At 38.0% G+C, this 24,078-nt stretch overlaps 1 protein-coding gene across 8 annotated transcripts in view; it reads left to right on the forward strand.

The window, feature by feature from the left end:
• LOC108027585 (troponin C) overlaps nt 1-13,201 on the forward strand; it is a 100,147-nt gene extending 86,946 nt beyond the window's left edge. For 6 of the 8 annotated variants that reach the window (XM_050889887.1, XM_050889888.1, XM_050889889.1 and 3 more), the window contains 2 exons: nt 1,243-1,626; nt 1,689-1,920. In XM_050889887.1, the coding sequence (XP_050745844.1) occupies nt 1,243-1,626; nt 1,689-1,723 (419 nt within the window). In that variant the 3' untranslated portion in view covers nt 1,724-1,920. Of the gene's footprint in view, nt 1-1,242; nt 1,627-1,688; nt 1,921-13,061 lie in introns of those variants that run through there. The other 2 variants (XM_050889886.1, XM_050889873.1) reach the window with 2 other exon arrangements.
• Nucleotides 13,202-24,078: the final 10,877 nt, after the last annotated feature.

The raw sequence follows: 24,078 nt of genomic DNA on the forward strand, positions 1-24,078 counted from the left end.
TACACTGAGAGGGAGTTTTGAAAATGTTATTCGCCGGAAACCACGCATGGTGGTCGTACCTCTTTGTGTTGTAACAGAGACAATGCTATAATGCGAGTCAGTCGCTAACAAACTCTTAAGCTTATTAAATCACTTCGTGCTTTTTTATTCTCTGTGTTTGTAGTGGTCATCCCATGCAATAGGTAGCTTCATATATAACATTTTGATACGAAAAAATAAGCTGCCCAGTTTATTAGTACCGGTACTACCGTTAAAGGCCTACTTTATCCCCTTTTGTTGAAAACAAATTCTTTAATTACCAATTCACCATTAAGCCAAAAGCTTTTAGAGTTTAGTATTTTAAATACTTCGGAAGGAGCAGATTATTTAAATGAAGATACGAACATATGAAAATTTAAACTCTCCAGTATGATGATTATCAAGACCAGGGATACCTACAAAGCAAACTTCACTTCTAGGCACAGAAAGCCCTGCAGATTTTGAACGGTGACTAGCAGAAACGGTGATTGCCGGAAGTGAAGCTTTTGACACCCCAGCGCCAGTGGATGCCGACATAGCTACCGTTACCGATCGTATAAAAATATTTGAAACTCAAACGGAGCATTTGCTCCCGCAGATTTTAAAGGAGCGGTCCTCTTGCCAGGGTAGTCCTTAAACTCTTTGAAGTCAGCAACTACGCTCATAAGTTTCTCACAAAGTTTATTAAACCGATCATTGGTCACCTCAACATAACCATTCACGTTAAGAAGGCGTTTAATTTTTGGAGCCAGTGTAGGTTAGCAGTTTATCCAAGTTGAAAATTTTCCCTTGATGAAAAGAGACCCATTTTTAAAGATATTTTAAATAAATGTTTAAAAAAAACTAAAAACTGGGATTAAAAGAAACACTAAAGTATTAAAGGGCGTAGGAGGGACAGTTATAGGCAAAGAAATAAATATATGCTAGTTGGCGCTCTTAGTGGGTATGCATATTTCCATTTCCTTCGCTCGCCCTTAAGGTGATTATCGGGTATCTTTTGTTAAATTCATAAAATTCGGAAAGCTCAAGATATATATTGTACCACAGGAACGACCTGCTAGATATTTCACCTTCTGATTGCCGGGTTACTTTCCTTTTTCGTTATTATTAATATTAAATAATTTTTTGTTCTTATAGGATGAATTAACTAAGGAGCAGTTGTAAGTTGTAAGTTTATAAATACTTGTATTCCTTAACAAACTACTAACTTACTATTACTTATAGTATTACGCAATGCATTTAATGCTTTTGATCCTGAAAAAAATGACTACATCAATACTGCCATGGTTGGTACGATACTTAGTATGTTGGGTCATCAACTTGACGATGCTACTCTAGCTGACATTGTTGCTGAAGTCGATGAAGATGGTTCGGGTCAAATTGAATTTGAAGAATTTACCACCTGGGCTGCTCGGTTTCTTGTTGAAGAGGACGTCGAAGCTATGATTGCTGAATTAAAAGAAGCTTTTCGCCTTTACGACAAAGAAGGAAATGGGTATATAACTACTGGTGTTCTGCGAGAACTAGATGATAAATTGACTAATGACGATCTAGACATGATGATTGAGGAAATTGATTCAGATGGATCAGGAACAGTTGATTTCGATGGTGAGCAAATTAAAGTTTACTTATTTGGCTGCAATTATTTGACTAAATTTTGTATATTTTAGAATTCATGGAAGTGATGACTGGTGGCGATGATTGATCCCATTCTTGATGAAAACTTCGTTCAAAGTTTCTAATAAAATCGGTATTCACTTATTGAAAAAAAAATTAAATTAAAATCTTATAAGTTTTTATAATTCAATCTAAATTAAATTTAAAAAAAAAATTATTATTTTATTGCAAATTGGTCCTAGAATTGCGTTTTGAAATGAAATAAAAACAATTTACAAAGATTCACTTACAGGAAGTTGTGACATGTAGTTGCCTTAGTTGCGAATCACAATTTATTAATGAAAATAAATTAAAAGTTTTGATATCAACTTTTATGACGAAAATGTATTATACGATCTACAAAGTAAATATACATTTTCTTAATATTTTTTTGCATTCGGCCAAGCCAACATGTAAATCAACACAACAGTTGAAAGTTGATCAGAACTTTTATTTGCTTTAGATGCAATTTTTACCTTATTAGGAGGTGTCTTTGTTTGATATTTTTTAAATCATTCAAATAAATAATTTACTATAACAAAAGTCATACAACTCTAGTTTCTTTTGTGGAACTGGATATAACAATTTAAATGATTCCAGTCACTAAATTAGATGGATACGCAAAAAAAGTAAACCGCTCCGGCAGAGATATAGGTTCTGAACTAGTAAAATTGGTCATTTTTGTTGATTAATAACATTAACACGGAACTTTTTAAAGAAAGTTTAGAACGTTGAAAGATGAGAAAATTTCAAGGAATTTCAATTAAATTAGAAAATTTTAAAGCCGGTATTGAAGAATTGGACACAAAAAAAAAGGAATAAAAACATTTTATCTAGTTTTAAAATGATGGTGTTTATGCAAAACACGTTCGAAAAGAGTGCTTAGTATTGAAAAATTTTTTCTAAATACAGCACAGGCCCGTAGCTTGTAGTAGTTTATAAGTTACGGGTGTACAAAACTTAGTTGTTTATAGCTGTTTTTGAGCTAACAAGTTCTTTTGTTAGCTATTCAAAAAAGAAATCACAAGGCTATATATAAATTTAATAGATCAGTTTATTAACTTTTATATACAAGAACTAAGGGCCTTGCGAACACCGCAGCTTGCAAATATTCGTGGCAAGAAATTAAAGTTTTTATTTTGAGAAGTCCCACAAAATCTTGTTTTGCGTTTTACTTTAGATAGAAGAATCTGTTTTTAACAATTGAGTTGTCATTCGACATGTATTCTAAGCAAGAATATAACTAGTTTATAAGTTTATTTCAGAACGCCCTCACTCTTTTAAAAATTTTAAAAAAGTTTAACAGCAACATTATTTTGATTAAATCATTTGATATTTTGACTATCGGACAATCCATTATAAAGTTTAAATCAAATAAAGAAATCGATGCTAGGTGTAGCCGTTGGGATGTGCATGTGTACAAAGTTGTGTTTCTGTTTGACTGAAGAGGCAACAATGAAAAAGTCAAGTCGAGTCAAGATGTAACTTAATGATCCGCCCTAACTTCCATTAAGTAGGCGGAATCCCTTCATCCTTTCGAATTACCAGGTAATTGAGTTTTAGATTTTCTGTGACTTCACACAATTTTGGCCGATTCGGCAAGGGGGCAAGCCAATCCTGAGTTCATTTTTTTCAGAATCCATGAATCATCCCTTGCTGGTTGAGACAGTTTTTTTTAAGCTTAGTTGATGGGGCTCTACATTCTAGTGGTGTGAGCATTTTCCAGTGCCCAAAGAAAATGATCCGATGTTAGTCAGTGACTACCTCCAGGTGGACAGCCTTGGACGCCAAACAGTTTAATATTGCGATATTATTATTATTATACGAGTATATGGACGTTGATGCAATTCAAACAGTACAAACAAGTGGATCAACGACACCAAGCTCGTGCTTGTTACGCGCGGGGCCCTTTTATCAATTTGGGAAAAAAATGCGAGTTCACAAATGAAAATAAAAGACACAACTAAGAATGAAGCAAATGAGTTAAAATATTAGTTTTTAACACCGGGATAGAAAATGAAATTCAAATGAAATGATAAGTTTATTATACTTATTACATACTTATTACATGGGCTCGTGCAGACGAAAATTTTATGTACAACGTGGCAAATTTAGAGGATAATAATTTCGTGTCTAACAGGAACGTTGAATGTGAGGCGGTTTAAAAGATCTGCAGAATCAATGTCACCTCTTATAGGATTTTGTATAAAAATAGTACCATGCATTGCTCTACGATTTACAAGTGTAGGTTAATTAAGCAATTGTAATCTACTCTGGTAGGTTACGTGTTGATCCAAGTTCAAACTACGCAGGGCAAATAAAAGAAATTTTTTTTGTACCGACTCAATATGGTCGATGTGCACTTGATATTGTGGACTCCAAACAAACGAACAATATTCCAAAATATAACGGACAAGGGAGGTAAATAATAATTTGGTTGTATAAGAGTCATCAAATTCTTTTGACTAATACTTTATAAATCCAAGAACACTGATGGCTTTGTTAACAGTGGACATAATGTGGCAATCAATTTAAGTTTAGGGTCCAAAAGAACACTTTATTCGTTAACTGAATATATACGGTCAAGTGGCGTATTTTTATGAAAATAACTGATTAACGTAGGAGTACCCTTATAAAAAGTCATAACGTTGCATTTAAGGCAGTTCAAATTCAAAAGGTTGTACTCACACCATCCATGAAAACAATCAATATCTGACTGTAAGCTAAATCCCGACGCTATATCATTATATGATAAACAAAGCTTAACATCATCAGCATACATTAGTACATGAAAATGTGTTATGATTGAGGGAAGATCGTTAATAAACAAAGCAAACAGTAAAGGGCCCAATTGACTATCCTGAGGCACTCCAGATGTCACGTAGATCAATTTTGAAACAGTATTCTTAAATATAACCCTCTGAGTCCCACCATTTAAGTAACATGAAATCCAAGATAAAAGATTACCAGGAAACCCAAGGTGATCTAATTTAAATAAAAGAAGAGGCCTTACTAAAATCTGTATATACAATGTCAGTCTGCATTTTTTTCTTAAACCCATTTATAACGATATATATAAGCGAGAAATATAAATGTTGCATATGTGAAGTGATAATACGTTCAAATGCTTTAGGATTTGCCGACAATTTAGAAATACCTCTATAATTTTGGGAATCTCCCTTCGCACCTTTTTTATGGAGTGGAATAATAAAAGAGTCCTTCAAGATAGAATGAAAAACTGATGATGAAATATACAAATTAAAAATTTTAAGAATCGGTTTGCAAATGGTTGACGCTCAAAACTTAAGCACACATCCAGGAAGTCCATCTGGACCGGGAGAACAAGTAGGCGTTGTTGCTGCTAAATCTCTTAAAAAAGAGCATTCGGTGATTACAGGGGAAAAAAATCGAATTTGCCCTATTTAAGGGATTAGGGTACTTCGAATTTGACCAAGCTGTCGAACTATAATTAGTTTGGAAAAACTCAGCAAATAAATCAGCAATTTCAGAATCTGTGGAGGCATCGACAGATTCTTGAGTTTATTTAATTGCTTATAGTTGAGTTTATATGTTGCTGTTCCTTTCAGTCGGGCAGCCTTGAGTTCAAGGCTCCGGTGAAGTCGATGCCGGTAGCCCAAAAGGGACGATATGACGGGTTGATTCGATGTGTTGGTAAATTCCCCATAAGTTGCTTGCTTTTGCAGCTATTGGGCAAGCACGAAAACTTTGCATGCATCCTCGCATCATCGGTCTGGTAGCTACGCGTCCGTTTTCAATCTAAAAACAAAAACGTGTCTGTGCTAATGTCCGCTGAACTCTTCCATGAAGGGTGGCGTGATGTGCATCCTTAATGAGAAGATCTATGAATGAGTGTTGTGCTGGTAAGATACCACGGACGCGAAGATCGTTACCGGAGATGTTGATCATGGCTTCTTGCCCGGTTTTTGGATTGGTGATCAGGACTCGGGCGGTCGCTAGTAAAATGCTCCGTATAAGAGCGTTAGAAGAATCTGCAGTGAGACAGTTCAGGCTGGAGATGCTGAACTGTGGAGTTTGTGCTGCAGCGTTTGTTACAGATGTTTTTTTTTTGTTAGTGGTGGATTAAAAACTCGAAAGCCAACTTGGAGCTGTGCTAGCTTGCCGAAATCTGGGACTCTAGCCCAATAAAAACTCCAATTCCTCCCCGCTTCCCCGGCGGTACTGGCGTTAGGTCTTACTTCGCCGGTGGGGGAAAGCCCTTAGGGCTCTATAGGAATTTCGCAGTCTTTCTGCGATGCGCAGTTTTTTTAGAACTATTATGGCCATGTTGCATACAGCGGACCAATTTAATTCTGATTCAAGCATAATTTCTACCAGGTTACATACGGCTGGAGTCCTCCCGACCCCTATGCTCAGATCTCGACGCTCATTTTCAAATCTCGGTCTTTATTATCCGACTCGCAGATTGGGCAGTGCGGATACCATTCATGCTTAAACCTATTCAGATAATATTTAAAGAATCCATGACCTGTCAGCAGTTGCATTAAGTAAAAGTCCACATGTTCATGCTTCCGTCCCAGCCATATCTGAATTTCTAGGATAAGCTTGTACGTCCATCGTCCTTTGCTGCTATTTGCCCACCTCTCCTGCCACTTTGCAAAGGTAAGTTGTCTGCACCTTTTCCTTAGGGATTCCACAGTTGCGACCCCTGTGCTATCTGGGCGGATATCCGCTGACTCCACTGCTAACAGGTCCATCGGTATGACTTCTGATATTACTAGCGCCGCGTCATGTGATACCGTGCGAAACGCACAGCAGACCCTTAGGGCACACAGTCTCTGTACGGAGTCGCCATCCTGCAAATAACTCACATTTTTTTGTGGTTCGGGCCCATATGGGAGCAGCATACACACCGTCGATGTGACAACGCTAACCAGTAATCTACGTCCTGGTTGCCTCGGTCCCCGAGTGTTTGCCATAACTCGCTAAACTGCGGCCACTAGCGTATTCAAGAATTTTACCCACCGTATCCAGCATACAGAGTGGCCTATACGAGGAAGGCTCCTCCGCTGGCTTGTCCCCCTTTGGTATGAGTACCAACCGCTGAGTTTTCCAGCGACTAGGGAACACACCTTCTGTTAGGCATGCATTATACGTGTCAACATACTGTTTTGTGTTTGCTTTTATGGCTATTTTTAATACTTTATTCGGGATTCCATCAGGTCCCGGTGCCTTATCGTCCTTTATTGTCTTAAGAACCTCAAGGACTTCCTCAGGACTTGTGAGCTTAATGCTTCTCGTGTCTACGATCTGTGCTATACGCGCCATACCCTCTTGCTCAGGGAATAGTGTTTCTACTACCCTTTTTAGGAAGACTGGGCATGTCGGCGACGGTCTACTAAATGCCCGAAGCCGTTTTGTGACGAAGCCCCAAGGGTTGGAGTCTATTTCTTCGCATATATCATTAAAACACCTGCGTTTGCTTTCTTTTATTAGTTTTTCCAGGGCTCGTCTTTTTTCCCTGTAATATATCTGAAGTGCCCTAAATTCGAGTCTTCCTCTTGCTCGTTGGTATGCGCGTCTTGCTCTATGGCATTCTTTCCTGGCTTCCGCAATGGATTGGTTCCACCAGTATGCCGGTCTTTTCCTTGATGGGAGTTTCCCCTTCCTCTGCTTAGATGCATCACAGGCTACCTTGGTGTAATCTGCGATGCGGTTTGCCCTTTCGTCTGCTGATCCGTTTGTAGAGAGGTCCTCGAACAACATCTGCACCATATCCACGTCTAGCGTTTTACTTTGTACCCTACCACGGTCTTTGGAACGCGTGGTGGTTCATTTGTGGACTTAATCGTGCAAATTATTGCCGCATGATCACTACCCATATAGGCGTCACTAACCTCCCAGCTGGAGCCCGAAGCCAGTCCAGTGCACACAAATGTGAGTTCAATGATGGAACTTGTCCCGGCTCTAGAAAAAGTCGGTTTTGTTCCAGAGTTCAGCAGTACTAGCTCAAGTGCGGCGAAGCTCTCCAGTAGCGCCCTTCCCCTCGTATTTTTTCGGGGGGAGCCCCACTCCGTAGCCCAGGCGTTGAAGTCCCCGGCAATTACGGCAGGGCGATTTTTGCCTGGGGGAGGCTAAGGCTTGGTGGCAGGTAGCAGCTATAGAAAGCTATACCATTCACATGGGCCCTGGCGAAGCAATTTCTGCTTTTTTTCCTGCTAATTTGGCGCCTTGGGTTTCCGCAGCTTCATATTGCCGATTTTTTGCTACTATTTGCTAGCCATTCACCGGAGTTTTTATTTCTATATTGCTCGCTTATGAGTGCCATGTCTACGTTTTGCTCGATGACATTTTGCTCCAGCAACGATTGGGCAACCTCGCAGTGGTTTAGGTTGATCTGTAGAATCTTCATTAGCCCCTTAGCCCTTGCAAAGCCCTCCTGAAGTACGGACATTTTCCACTCATTGTTGGGTGGTCACAGTCCTTCTCCTTTTTGCGCTTGCAGAGAATACAGCAGGCCTTTGCTTTGCAGCCTCTGGCTTGGTGCTCCTTCGCGCCGCAGTTGTAGCAGCATTTAGAGCAGTCCTCCTGGGATCTGCAGTTCCCTGCTATATGGTTGAAATCTATACACTTAAAACACCTTTTGGGTGTTATCTTTGACCGGATTCTGCACCAGGTCCATCCCAACCTGAATTTTCCCTTTTCCATGAGACGCCTCCCCATGTCACCCATAACTCTTAGTGTGGCGGTTTGGGTGCCCCCCAAACACATATGACATCCGTTTTGTCAGTGGTCTCGTCGATGTCCTTCACCTCGATCAGCGTTGTCTCAGTCAGCGCTCTGACTTCAACATTGCTGCCCAGGACCGCTTTCATTGCTCTGAAGCTCTGCGGTTTTTGGGTCAGAAACCTTGTTTAGGAGGATAAGCAGTTCCCCCTTTGCTGTTCGCCTGACGGCCTGTACAGCTTGACCTAGGTCTTCCAGCTGCGGATCTGCCTTTACTTTTTTAAGGATGTCCGCGTAGGACCCTCCAGTAGATGTTGCGATAACTATCGCGTCATTTCGTGGCGGACGTACCTTGGGCTTCCTCGCCTTCGGTTCTACTTTTTTCCACTCCTGTGGGGGTTTTTGGGGCTTACTGGTGCTCTCGGTCGCAGCATGTTTGCCCCTATTTCACCCTTGGCTAGCTTCGCTGGCCGGCGCCTTATGCATCGCCTTTTTTGCTGGCATGGCTAGCGTTTTCCCAGATTCATGTCGCTTGCTATTGCCGCTCGCGCAGGTTTTTTTAGCGGTCACTTTAGCTCTTTCCTGTTCCTCGAGTATGCTTTGCACAGCCGACAGAACTTCTCTCTGAAGATATCACATCCCCTTGCTCTTCTTCAGCAGCTTTTGGGCTGCCTTTCTCTACTATTGGGGGGTGCTAGGCTGCTTGCCGATGCTCTCCGCCCTTTTTTTCTGGCGATCTCGCCATCACATTGCTTTTTTTGAATGGGTCAGCTCCCATGTTGGCCCAGTCGGGTAGACTTGACTTAAGATAACCGTCCGCAATAGCCGGCGCCGCCAGGCCTTTGCTTGCCGGCGTACCACCGTCCACCACAAGCCCCACTCCTAGGCTTGCGTGCAGTACTGGAGATTTCACCGGTACTTCACGAAGTTTGGTCCTTTACCCGCAGTGACTTACTTCTCTTCGATCGGACTTTGCTCAATTATTTAATAGAAAATTAATAAATCTTAGTGATAAGGCATAAGTTTTTTATTTATAATTTTCAAAGGAAAATGAGAAAATAGACGAAGCGATTTAAAAACGCGACCGCACTCTCTGCTACACAACTTTATTACAGGTGTAGACTGAGTTTCTTGTGTGTGTGTGTGCGGCAGACACTGTGTGTGGTGCAAGAGCGTATGGTGACGCTGACCACATTGCTGGCAGTACCTGTGCACCTTGAGTGCGTGTGTGAGGTTCCCAAACAGTTAAGACACAGTTTAGACCGGATGGCTAACTCCTTTCGCTGAGGAGTCCATGAACAGAAATGTGGGGCACCTCCGGAGGATGTGGCTGGACCCGCAATGCACGCAGCGAAGGTTGGGCTGGGAACCCGCGCCCATTGTAACATTGTTCATTGTAACATTGAATACGTCTGGTGCATTCCGTGGATAGACGAACATGTTGCGCAAACGACGCGTTTCGGTTTTCAATAGCATCGATCGTGACGAGGCGGTCATTTAGGAACTGCTCCAGTTGGAGGAAAGATGACACCTCTGTGTTGCTGCCGAGATAAGGTTCCCAAGCAGCATACGACTCCTTTTGGCAATTTTGTAGACACATAGTGAGCGAGCCAATGAGTGGGTTCCTTGGCCATTCCACTGATGCGCTGAAGTACTCCCGTGCAGACGTTTACAGTACTCAGCAGAGATCGTAGATATTCCGCCTTCTCCTTATGTAGGGTCGACAAGTTATAAAATGCATTCATGTGATGTGCACATGCGACGTGTGCGTTATTATACCGCTTAGTGAGCGACCACCATGCCACCACATGTAATAAGCTGGATCTGTTGGATGTCGCAAGCTCGACCTGCGGGAAGGGAATCTTTTAGAAAATAAAAGCTTCGACGATCACTAGTTGTTCGTTATCATGAATCAGCTGGGAGAATGCGTCGTAAAACCCGGGACATTCGATGATGTTAGCCGAGAACTTGGGTACAGGTATTTGGGTCAAATTAACACGTATTGCAGCTTATGCTTTGCACGGTCATGTTAGATAAATATAAAAATAGTCTTGAATGAATGTTATACATTATATGCTGGCGTGCGGTTGTTTTAAGCGCCACGTTCAGACTTTCAGCTCCCCCCATGGGCCACCATATAACTGTGTTTGGCTGAAGAGGCAAACAAGTTGCTTCGCTGCATTGACTGAGTAACTGGTATTAGATAGTCGATGGCATCGACTATAAAGTTCTCCATTATTTGTGTTCCCTTCATGTATGGTGTCTGTACTAATGTTTTTATAAATCCATTTTCCGTATATTGCTGTACAATATGAACATCTTTACGAAAATTGCAAACAATTTCAATAACAAATATCCTCGTATAAACAATAATCAGGATTTAAAAATGCAACATTAAAAATTTATGAATTGACAAAACTACTTTTTTAATAAACTTTAGCCAGCTTCCTATAAGCAAAGTGTGTCTGAAAAACAGGCTCCTTAATAGAGCAAACAAAAATGCTCAGTGTCTGAGCGGGACAATTTAAAACCAAAAACACTTTGAGAGTGTCTTTTGATTCCATTTTTTAAAGGCCAAAGAAACAGTACAACTTACTTGGAAATTTGGCTGCAAGTGAAACACAAATACCATCGAATACAACGAAGCGATCATCGGTGGACTTTCTTCCACGTGTGGCGAAATATGACGCTGAATATGACGCTTGGATTACGAATCAGGCTAGGGAAGTAGCCGAACCACCTGACAACGAGTTCAACCTCGCGCTCTATCAGCAGACCGAAAAGTTGTGTTACGCCTTTATCAACACATATGTACCAATCGTTGTCTTGATGTCAATCAAATCTGGTTAAGATAAGATATCACTTTGTACGTCAGATACTAAACGAAGGTCAGATTGTTTTGAAATCTACTTCTACTAAAGTGATGATTGCGGATGTATTTAATTTGTTAAGGAAAAACACCAAGAATTTGTTAAAATTTCGAATGTGTACTAGCAATTTTTATAACGTGCTTACACTGAGAGGGAGTTTTGAAAATGTTATTCGCCGGAAACCACGCATGGTGGTCGTACCTCTTTGTGTTGTAACAGAGACAATGCTATAATGCGAGTCAGTCGCTAACAAACTCTTAAGCTTATTAAATCACTTCGTGCTTTTTTATTCTCTGTGTTTGTAGTGGTCATCCCATGCAATAGGTAGCTTCATATATAACATTTTGATACGAAAAAATAAGCTGCCCAGTTTATTAGTACCGGTTCTACCGTTGAAGGCCTACTTTATCCCCTTTTGTTAAAAACAAATTCTTTAATTACCAATTCACCATTAAGCCAAAAGCTTTTAGAGTTTAGTATTTTAAATACTTCGGAAGAAGCAGATTATTTAAATGAAGATACGAACATATGAAAATTTAAACTCTCCAGTATGATGATTATCAAGACCAGGGATACCTACAAAGCAAACTTCACTTCTAGGCACAGGAAGCCCTGCAGATTTTGAACGGTGACTAGCAGAAACGGTGATTGCTACGGAAGTTTCGGTACCTATGCTTACTGCCGGAAGTGAAGATTTTGACACCCCAGCGCCAGTGGATGCCGACATAGCTACCGTTACCAATCGGATAAAAATATTTGAAACTCAAACGGAGCATTTGCTCCCGCAGATTTCAAAGGAGCGGTCCTCTTGCCAGGGTAGTCCTTAAACTCTTTGAAGTCAGCAACTACGCTCATAAGTATCTTACAAAGTTTATTAAACCGATCATTGGTCACCTCAACATAACCATTCACGTTAAGAAGGCGTTTAATTTTTGGAGCCAGTGTAGGTTAGCAGTTTATCCAAGTTGAAAATTTTTCCTTGATGAAAAGAGACCCGTTTTTAAAGATATTTTAAATAAATGTTAAAAAAAAAACTGAAACTGGGATTAAAACAAACACTAAAGTATTAAAGGGCGTAGGAGGGACAGTTATAGGCAAAGAAATAAATATATGTTAGTTGGCGCTCTTAGTGGGTATGCATATTTCCATTTCCTTCGCTCGCCCTTAAGGTGATTATCGGGTATCTTTTGAAAAATATATAAAATTCAGAAAGCTCAAGATATATATTGTACCACAGGAACGACCTGCTAGATATTTCACCTTCCGATTGCCGGGTTATTTTCCTTTTTCGTTATTATTAATATTAAATAATTTTTTGTTCTTATAGGATGAATTAACTAAGGAGCAAACTGCTTGTAAGTTTATAAATACTTGTATTCCTTAACAAACTACTAACTTACTATTACTTATAGTATTACGCAATGCATTTAATGCTTTTGATCCTGAAAAAAATGGCTACATCAATACTGCCATGGTTGGTACGATACTTAGTATGTTGGGTCATCAACTTGACGATGCTACTCTAGCTGACATTATTGCTGAAGTCGATGAAGATGGTTCGGGTCAAATTGAATTTGAAGAATTTACCACCTTGGCTGCTCGGTTTCTTGTTGAAGAGGACGTCGAAGCTATGATTGCTGAATTAAAAGAAGCTTTTCGCCTTTACGACAAAGAAGGAAATGGGTATATAACTACTGGTGTTCTGCGAGAAATTCTGCGAGAACTAGATGATAAACTGACTAATGACGATCTAGACATGATGATTGAGGAAATTTTGGCTGCAACTATTTGACTAAATTTTGTATATTTTAGAATTCATGGAAGTGATGACTGGTGGCGATGATTGATCCCATTCTTGATGAAAACTTCGTTCAAAGTTTCTAATAAAATCGGTATTCACTTATTGAAAAAAAATTAAATTAAAATCTTATAAGTTTTTATAATTCAATCTAAATTAAATTTAAAAAAAAAATGATTATTTTATTGCAAATTGGTCCTATAATTGCGTTTTGAAATGAAATAAAAACAATTTACAAAGATTCACTTACAGGAAGTTGTGACATGTAGATGCCTTAGTTACGAATCACAATTTATTAATGAAAATAAATTAAAAGTTTTGATATCAACTTTTATGACGAAAATGTATTATACGATCTACAAAGTAAATATACATTTTCTTAATATTTTTTTACATTCGGCCAAGCCAACATGTAAATCAACACAACAGTTGAAAGTTGATCAGAACTTTTATTTGCTTTAGATGCAATTTTACCTTATTAGGAGGTGACAAGCGGGACAATTTAAAACCAAAAACACTTTAAGAGTGCTTTTGATACCATTTTTTTAAGGGTTTATAAGAGCTAGAATGCTGAAATGCTGAAAAATTTAGTGGGCTTTTTGCCGTCGCAGACCGAGTTTGTTTCAGCAGGAGGTTACCTTTATAAACGCCCATCGCGGTAAAAGACCATAAGGCGTTTGGTTTGGCTTTAGCCAATACTATAGAAAACAATGTCATATGCTCACGAGTAGCCAGTTGTGTCCTCCAGTTACAATAGTACGCAAACGTCGTCAAACACCGAAATGGCTCACCAATTCGCCAAGCAGATCATCTATGCCTTGCCCACATTAAAATGAGTACAGAGAACTTATTGCAAATTATGCTGGCTCTAATCGACCATCTTAGAGCTAGTATTAACATTCTGGCACAAAAGACAACCCATGACAAGATTTTCTAGGCCCTTTGCGATCCACTTACACATTCTAGATCTTTTCAACGAATCCGAAGACACTGTATTAAAACACATTGAGCAAAGAAAAATTTTCGTCAATCCTAGTCACATCATTTTTTTCACAGGATCAACATTTATGTCGGAAGACTTTGAACTGCTTCCACAGCGGAGGCATCCGTATAACTGTGTTTGGCTGAAGAGGCAAACAAGTTGCTTCGCTGCATTGACTGAGTAACTGGTATTAGATAGTCGATGGCATCGACTATAAAGTTCTCCATTATTTGTGTTCCCTTCATGTATGGTGTCTGTACTAATGTTTTTATAAATCCATTTTCCGTATATTGCTGTACAATATGAACATCTTTACGAAAATTGCAAACAATTTCAATAACAAATATCCTCGTATAAACAGTAATCAGGATTTAAAAATGCAACATTAAAAATTTATGAATTGACAAAACTACTTTTTTAATAAACTTTAGCCAGCTTCCTATAAGCAAAGTGTGTCTGAAAAACAGGCTCCTTAATAGAGCAAACAAAAATGCTCAGTGTCTGAGCGGGACAATTTAAAACCAAAAACACTTTAAGAGTGTCTTTTGATACCATTTTTTTAAGGGTTTATAAGAGCTATAATGCTGAAATGCTGAAAAATTTAGTGGGCTTTTTGCCGTCGCAGATCGAGTTTGTTTCAGCAGGAGGTTACCTTTACAAACGCCCATCGCGGTAAAAGACCATAAGGCGTTTGGTTTGGCTTTAGCCAATACTATAGAAAACAATGTCATATGCTCACGAGTAGCCAGTTGTGTCCTCCAGTTACAATAGTACGCAAACGTCGTCAAACACCGAAATGGCTCACCAATTCGCCAAGCAGATCATCTATGCCTTGCCCACATTAAAATGAGTACAGAGAACTTATTGCAAATTATGCTGGCTCTAATCGACCATCTTAGAGCTAGTATTAACATTCTGGCACAAAAGACAACCCATGACAAGATTTTCTAGGCCCTTTGCGATCCACTTACACATTCTAGATCTTTTCAACGAATCCGAAGACACTGTATTAAAACACATTGAGCAAAGAAAAATTTTCGTCAATCCTAGTCACATCATTTTTTTCACAGGATCAACATTTATGTCGGAAGACTTTGAACTGCTTCCACAGCGGAGGCATCCGATCTACAGATCCAGCAAATAGTTGCATAAATAATTCAGATCTTCAACGTCGATCAGAATGAGCTGGATATTCTTAAAATTTAACGGAAAGAACAAAGAAGATATCACTTAAGAAAATAACATATTGAATAGCAGCGTGCCAAGTGAAGGAAATGTATTTTTAGTTGATCGTCTAATACAATTTCGTCACAAAAGTTGATAACAGAAATTTTGTTTGCTGTAACTGGGATCGTAATTAGTTTTTACTTCGTTCAGAGGTGTTTTTGTTTTATAATAGAATTTTTTTTTATTAAATATAAATCAAATAATTAATCTACTTTCACAAAATAAATAACATTAAACTTTTTTATGTGCAGCATACACCCTAAAGCAAATAGATAGTCAAATAAATGTGTACGCGCTGGCAGATGTATAAGTTTTAAACTAATACATGTAGCCACTTTTGTTGAAAACAAATTTTTAAAAAATGACTTTATACAACAATGTGTTTCATCTAAAACGTTAGAGAATATCAATGATTGAACACTTTAAAGCTTAGGCCGAAATCGTTATAATTGTCTTCAATGTTAAACGACAGTATTTCGCAGATCATCTTTGACGACAAATAGCACAAGCCGTTATCTTCAGTAGTTCAGTAGGTATTTTCTCGCCAAACTAGATAGTTTTTCCATAAGTGGTAGAATCAAAGTTTCTTCTATTAAGCTTTCTAGCGTCATCTTAAATTTCCAGGACCTTAAAATAGAGTTTGGATAGGAACAAAAAAAGGGTCAATGCTCGGGCAGTGTGAGACGCTCTGAACTGGTAAATGTAGCCATTTTCATTGATTAATAACTTTGACATGGGTATTTGTACAAGAATGTGTCTTAGCCAAAAGTTGATAAATCTCAAGTTTATTTCAAATCGTTAGAGCCGTTTTTGAGAAATAAGAAAAAAGGCTACAAAAAAAACTTAATAAAAATAAAACTATGTAACATGCTTTTCAAACGGTGGTATTTAGACAAATCGTGTTGAAAAGGCGGAATATTGAAAAGGTGGAGTATTTCGGAATACCTTTCTAACGAAAGTTACCTTCAGTACTTCTAAAATATGGGAAAACAATATTAAGCGTTTTATAGCTGTCCCTCGCCGAAAAGTGGAAGAACTAATGTATCGAGCTGTTGAACAACGTCTAGAATTTTCAGGAAACAAACTGACAAGCAAAACAAAATATTCATTTTGAGAAGAGACCCAAAATTTTGTTTTCCGCATTACTTTTGAACAGAGCATCATAGTTTGACGGATGAGGTATTATTCGACACGTATTTTAAGAGAGAATGCAACTCGGTTTAAGTTGTGTGTGATTATCCCCATCGGCCCAAACAGATACAATTTTCAAATGTAGCATTTTACACTTTTACACTTTCACCACTTTTTCTCCCAAACCAATTGATTTTCCTAAAGTCTTGGTTACATTCAAATTATTTTATGAAATTGGTTATCTTGCCTTAAGAGCCGTAGCAACGGAGTGACTCCCAACATAGCTTCCCAGCGAGATGGAAGAATTCCCTTGGCAACCGCCAGGAATCCCGGTACCCTTGGTACCCACTGTAAACCAATAATTTGGAAGCTGATCTCCCCCCAGCTGTGACGTCACCGCGACGTCGCGCGACTAAACACTTATATAATTGGCGCTCAACGTAGAGTTCCCATTGCTGTAAAATTAGGGAACCATTTAAGTGAGCGAGTCCATACATTAATGTTAATGAATGTGTCATATATCGAACTGTCACAATTAACAATTAATAACATATAATTATTATATAAAATGTAATATATTTTTATTACACTGTCAATAAATTATTGAGTCTTAATTAAATATGATATATGCAGATGGTTTTCTGGAAGTGTATATGAATTATAACAAAACAAATGCATATGTATATACATCAGCTGCAGATGGTTTTCCGGAAAATCTTGGATTCTGTAAACATCCAAGCAGATTTTGTAAACACCAAAGCCCCAAAAAGAGAGCCCCAAGTCCTCTAACGTAAACATCGATTTCCGGCTGAATTTCAATTCTGCACAATTTCAATTTCAAGATTAATTGACAAATTTCATCATCCTATTTTCCGACTCTCTTGGATAATTCTCTTAATCAGATTTTTGAGAGAAATCTCTTAAGCCGAGGTTTGATAATGGATTATTGAACCAAAGTCAGGCAGTCCATTTTTGAATCCGAATTGATCGGTCGTCAAGTTGAGTATCGCGATCAGTGAAAATTAAGATCGGCACCAATAACAATTGTGTAAATAAGAAATAACAATAAATAATATATATATTTTTTTTAATAAGTAAGCAACAATTTAATTGGCGGCCAGCGTGGGGCTGTGCTTTTTAAAAAAATTTCTGAAATAAGTTTTAAAACAAAAAAGTTTTCGAAAACAAAAAGGTAATTCGCGCCCATGACATAATAAAAAGAGAAAAAGCTAAAGGAGGAATAAAAGCAATAATCGGCCTTTGTTTAACACCGTAACAAAAAACACACTGCTCAAAAAACTATTACTCTCAAAAGCAAATATGAAACAAAAATAAAGGAAAAAAACAGATATTAAAAAAAAACAAACAAATAATAAAATTAATTAAATTAAACTTTAAAATCAAATATAAATTCAACAAAACAAAGAAGAACCGAGAAATATATTGAAGTAAGAGCTGGGGGTCATCCCTCGCTACACGGAAATAAATTGAAGGAAGAGCTGAGGGCCATCCCTCGCTATAAGAAGACCCAAACAGGATAAACAGGCAAAAAGAAGACATCCCATATCCAAGAACAATTAGTGAGCTGTTTATTTATAGTTTTTTATATATAAGAATTTACTTCAAAAAAATTTTAATAAAAACAAACAAGGTGGAAGAGGTAATCAATAATCACCCTTACCTGCATTGGCTTCTAGCAGCCAAATGGTTAATGTAAGCGATTTAATAGTACAAATAGTTAATATTGAATTGAGTCCTTTGCGGAATGAAATCGCAAGATTGGGGACACAATTAAATCACATAAGGAAGGTTGAGGAATTCAAGGTGGAAGATGTTGATCCAAACGTAAGGTGCGATACTTCTTATGAAATCATTAAGTCGGATTTACCTTTTCTCCGAAATAAAATAAAATTATTTACAAAGATTAGCCTAACAATTGCGCTAGTAATTTTAAATATATCTGCCAGTAAACAAGATTTGTTAGAAATGCTAAAATAACTATTAACACGTATAGTTATTTTAGCATTTCTATTAGATTTGTTTAATCTCATAGCATTGTTTGTGTAACTTACGCTCCTAAACTTGCTTAAACTCTTTTACTCCCTCTCAATCTCCCTCGCTCTAATTTATAACTGTAACCTGCTTTCTATGCACCCGCTGAATTTCTGGTAGACTTTTTCGGTGCTTTTTTCTGCAACTCTCTCTATCTCTCTCTGTCTCTCTCTTGCTTGATTTACTTTGTATTTGTTAGTGCTGAAAGTTGTTAGTGTCGCACAAGCCACGCTCAGTCGATAGAATATTTTTTTCTCTCTTGCTCTCTTACGTTTTTATAAATTTTCGCGATCTCGCGCTCTTATTTTTTATATTGTGCTTTTGTGATTTTTGAATTTGATCCCAGTGCCAAATTTACTTTGAGGTATTTTTGATATTTTATTTCATTTCATTTTTTATTTGTTTGTCTTATAATGACCCTCGGGTGTTCCAAGAAAAACTGCACACTTGTGTGTTCAACGAAAAACCTTTTTATTTTTTTCTGGCTTTGCGATTCCATGATGCACTTCAAATGTGCAGGATTCACCGGCAGAGTAAAAGATTTTATTGATCTTAACTCTTGTCTTATGTGGTCATGTGGTTCCTGCAAGGAAATGGTGGTTGAGATGAGCGGTTTTATGAAGCAGACTCGAGACAGCCAATTGAATATCTCGGGTGATTTCAGGCAAGTCAATGAGGGGTTCAGTATCGTCTGTGCCCAGTTTAATACTAAAAAATTACTAACCGAGTCGCCTAAACGCAAGAAAGCCCTCTTAACCGCCGTTAATACCACCATGGGATCCAACCCAAATCCGAACTTGGTAGCAGCAGATCCTGTCGACACAGGGGTAAGCGTATGGATACAGCTAGAACGAGTGAAGTCCACGTTTCCGGAACAAAAGCTTCTGTACTGGCTAAGTCAAAGTAATCGGTGCCGACCGTTCCTATAGGTACTGTAGGCACCGTTCCTGGATCTCAGCCTAGTAAGGTTCAGACTGCTGCTGGGAAGCGTAAGAAACTTTCAGTTGTTCCACAAAGAAAGCAATTATTTGTTTCTAGATTCACCCCAGATAACACATCTGAGGATGTTCTGGAATTTATACGTGAAAAATTCCCATCCGAAGATATTGCAGTTCAACAATTTCGATTTTCATATGCTCGTAGGATATCGTCTTTTAAAATATTTGCGCCTGATGTTTTTAATGTTTTACTTCCTGAAAGCTTTTGGCTTAATGATGATTTAGGTGTCCTGATTGCCGTTACCTCTAGCCTAACATCTGAAAGAACTCACATTCATATACCCAATGAAATTGAATTTCTAAGTGTACATAAGTGTAAGTGTTATATGTTCTTATATTCCACCTGGCTCTGACCTAGTAATTTATGAGCACCATCTGTCTGCAATAAAATCTGTTTTATCCCTTCTTTCTAACAGAGACATTTTGATTGTTTTAGGTGACTTTAACCTACCTGATATTTCTTGGTCTCCTCCTACTCACTCATTTGTCGCTATGCCGTTTTCCGCCCATGATTTTGTGGATGGCCTTTTAGAATTATCGTTACAGCAAGTAAGCTTTATAAAAAAATCCTTAAGAAGACAATAAGATCTTGTGTTTGTTTCAGTCCCGTCTGAAATCACAGTATGTAGAATTGACGCTCTTGTTGTACCTGAAGACCCATATCATCCTACTATGGAACTGACAATTTGCCTCCCCTGCTCTGATACCCTCTCTCCTTTAGTTTCTCCAACTAAAATGAGATGTTTTCGTAAATGTAACTATAATAAACTTAACGATATGATTTCTCGTTATAATTGGACAGACTTGTACAATTGTACAAACATTGAAAGTGCCACTGAACTGTTCTTTAGTGAATGCGTACCTGATGGGTTTCTTTCAAACCTAAACAGACCTCCTTGGTTTACCAATGCGCTTCAAAGACTTAAAAACCTTAAATCTAACACTTATAAAAAGTATAAAAAATCGGGTAGACCAGCAGATTTTTCGAAATATGTTGTGGCTCGCACAGATTTTAATGTTCTCAACAGTCATTGCTACTCTATGTATCTAAGTCGATGTAAATTTAAATTTTCAAACGATCCGAAACAGTTTTACAATTTTGTTAATGCCAAGCGTAAGGCATCGGCATCGCCTTCATCGGTACGTCTAAACTCAATGGAGGCATGGACGGATTCTGAAATTGCTGATTTATTTGTTGAGTTATTCCAAACTAATTATAGTTCGACAGCTTGGTCAAATTCTAACTACCCTAATCCCTTAAATAGGGCAAATTCGATTTTTTTCCCTGTAATCACCGAATGCTCTTTTTTAAGAGATTTAGCAGCAACAACGCCTACTTGTTCTCCCGGTCCAGATGGACTTCCGGATGTGTGCTTAAGTTTTGAGCGTCAACCATTTGCAAACCGATTCTTAAAATTTTTAATTTGTATATTTCATCATCAGTTTTTCATTCTATCTTGAAGGACTCTTTTATTATTCCACTCCATAAAAAAGGTGCGAAGGGGGATTCCCAAAATTATAGAGGTATTTCTAAATTGTCGGCAAATCCTAAAGCATTTAAACGTATTATCACTTCTCATATGCAACATTTATGTTTCTCGCGTATATATAATGTAATAAATGGGTTTAAGAAAAAAATACAGACTGACATTGTATATACAAATTTTAATAAGGCCTCTCTTCTTTTATTTAAATTAGATCAGCTTGGGTTTCCTGGTAATCTTTTATCTTGGATTATATGTTACTTAAATGGTAGGACTCAGAGGGTTATATTTAAGAATACTGTTTCAAAATTGATCTACGTGACATCTGGAGTGCCTCAGGATAGTCAATTGGGCCCTTTACTGTTTGCTTTGTTTATTAACGATCTTCCCTCAATCATAACACATTTTCATGTACTAATGTATGCTGATGATGTAAAGCTTTGTTTATCATATAATGATATAGCGTCGGGATTTAGATTTCAGTCAGATATTGATTGTTTTCATGGATGATGTGAGTACAACCTTTCAAATTTGAACTGCCTTAAATGCAACGTTATGACTTTTTATTTTCATAAATATACGCCACTTGACCGTATATATTCAGTTAACGAATTAGGTGTTCTTCTGAACCTTAAACTTAAATTTGACTGCTACATTATGTCCACTGTTAACGAAGCCATCAGTGTTCTTGGGTTTATAAAGTGTTAGTCAAAAGAATTTGATGACTCTTATACAACCAAATTATTATTTACCTCCCTACTCCGTTCTATTTTGGAATGTTGTTCGTTGGTTTGGAGTCCACAATATCAAGTGCAGATCGACCGTATTGAGTCGGTACAAAAAAAAATTAGTCTTATTTGCCCCGCGTAGTTTGAACTGGGATCAACACGTAAGGCTACCTTCCTACCAGAGTAGATTAAAATTGCTTAATTAACCTACACTTGTACATCGTAGAGCAATGCATGGTACTATTTTTATACATAATCCTATAAGAGGTGACATTGATTCTGCAGATCTTTTAAACCGCCTAACATTCAATATTCCTGTTAGACTAACATGAAATTATTATCCTCTAAATTTGCAACGATGTACATCAAATTTTTTTCTTCACGAGCCCTTTCGCGTTCTATGTAATAACTATAATAAACTTTAACAATTAATTGGCATTTCAACATCTATCCCGGTATTAAAAGCTAATACTTTCCCTCATTTACTTAATTCTTAGTTGTGCCTTTTATTTTCGTTTATGTCCCGTTTCTATTTGTTTTATGTATGTATCTTCCTCGCGAACTCGCATTTTTTGCCCAAATTGATAAAAGGGCCCCACGCGTAACAATCACGTGCTTGGTGTCGTTGGGCCACTTTTTTGTACAGTTCGAAGTGCATCAACGTCCATATATTAACTTGATAGCAACAATTTGAGGGCCCAATTCGCGAACAATTTTATATCATAACAACGCAAGACTAATAAGTCAAACTTATATGGGCAACAAAACTCAAATAATAAACCAAAACAATATACCAATAATTATTATAATCACAGATAAACTTAAGGTCTATTCAAGCAAATAACCGAAACCGAAATAATTATTAAAATTTTTATCAAAATAGAAACAATACCTGGAATCAGGGAAGATTTAATAATGACAAACAAAATCAGTGGAACTATTCTAGACCACAACAAAGTAAGCCAGAGCCCATGGATGTTTTTAATTCAATTCAGATGCCAAATAGACCCTGTTGATGCATTATAATAATATGAATTTGATATGTTGATGTTATGTCATTGTGTTATGTAAGAAAAATACTAAACTGTTAAGGAAATCTCGCATGTATCACCGAATGAAAGACTGTAACTCTAGTCGGCAAAAAGAAACGCCACTTGCGTAAAAAAATCTTGAAGTACACGAGTTGACGAGCGCAAAAGCTCAAATATATTATGGAAAAGATCTAAAATAAAGTGATCAGCATATACCAGGTCTTTTCTTCAAACGAATCTTTCGACGACTACAGCGACAATGGCTAGTGTGGGTTAGAAGTCGGTCTTTCGAGCCCCATAATCCCTAATCGGTATAACCCTTCCCAGGTTATTACCCCAACAAATGGTCCTTCTTAGCCTCCTGAACGGCACATGGATTACGCGAAACTAGAGCGCAATTTCATCAGCCAAAATTTGCAAGTGTATGTATTACCGAGCGTGATCTTGGACATGCACAGAACAGTCTTCACACATACATTGACGACGACTAATGTGTGTGTACCTGTAAAATTTGGAACTAGACAAACACAACCTCAAAAAGATGCCTACCTCTCAAGAGGCAGAAGAATGACGGCAATACGCCCAGGGAAATAGAGGACACGCCGCGACCAGGCACCTCTGTGGCGAATCTACTGGAGATTTCAATGGCAACGGTAATGCGAGGCGCAGCATCAACGCAGAAAGTTCCAGAAAGGTGGGACGAAGATGCACAGTCTAACCGGAGCCACCAATCTCAACGATCCGTTAAAGCCCAAAAACTTCAACTTCAAATGGAGCATTTACAGAAGCAACAAGAGCTGAAAGCTAAACGGATGCAGCTTGAGTTCGAGGAGAAACAGTTGGAACTGGAGATGCAGATGCAAATGAAAGAAAATTGAAGAAGACAACAGCAGCCAAGACGACCAAGATGACAACATCGGCGATGACCACAACAACGGCACCAGGACACGTGAGTGGGTAAAGTCTTCTCAACGAAAGCAAACAGATCAGCCTAATGACATCAATTCAAATGCTATTGTTAGTTTTATGGCTAGGCAAACAATTAAACAGGAACTTTCCTTATTCAGTGGTGACCCTTTAGAATGACCAATTTTTATTGCCGAGTATAAGGACAGTTCTCAAGTGTGTAAATTCACCGACTACGAAAACATCAATCGCTTGCGAAAAGCACTGACAGGTCGAGCCAAAGAATGTGTACAGTCACTTCTATTACTGCCACAAAATTTAAATAAGATAATTGACTTATTAAGAAATCGATTCGAAGACTGTAGTCATGTAGTGAAAATGATGATAGAGGATAAATATGACAGACTCATCACTTTTTATGATATGATTACAAATCTCATTCAAACTTTACTGTCCTTCAATGATATTGATCAGATTCGTAACAATTTGCTG

This window comes from Drosophila biarmipes, unplaced genomic scaffold, assembly GCF_025231255.1.
Source record: "Drosophila biarmipes strain raj3 unplaced genomic scaffold, RU_DBia_V1.1 ptg000008l, whole genome shotgun sequence".
NCBI lineage: Eukaryota > Metazoa > Arthropoda > Insecta > Diptera > Drosophilidae > Drosophila > Drosophila biarmipes.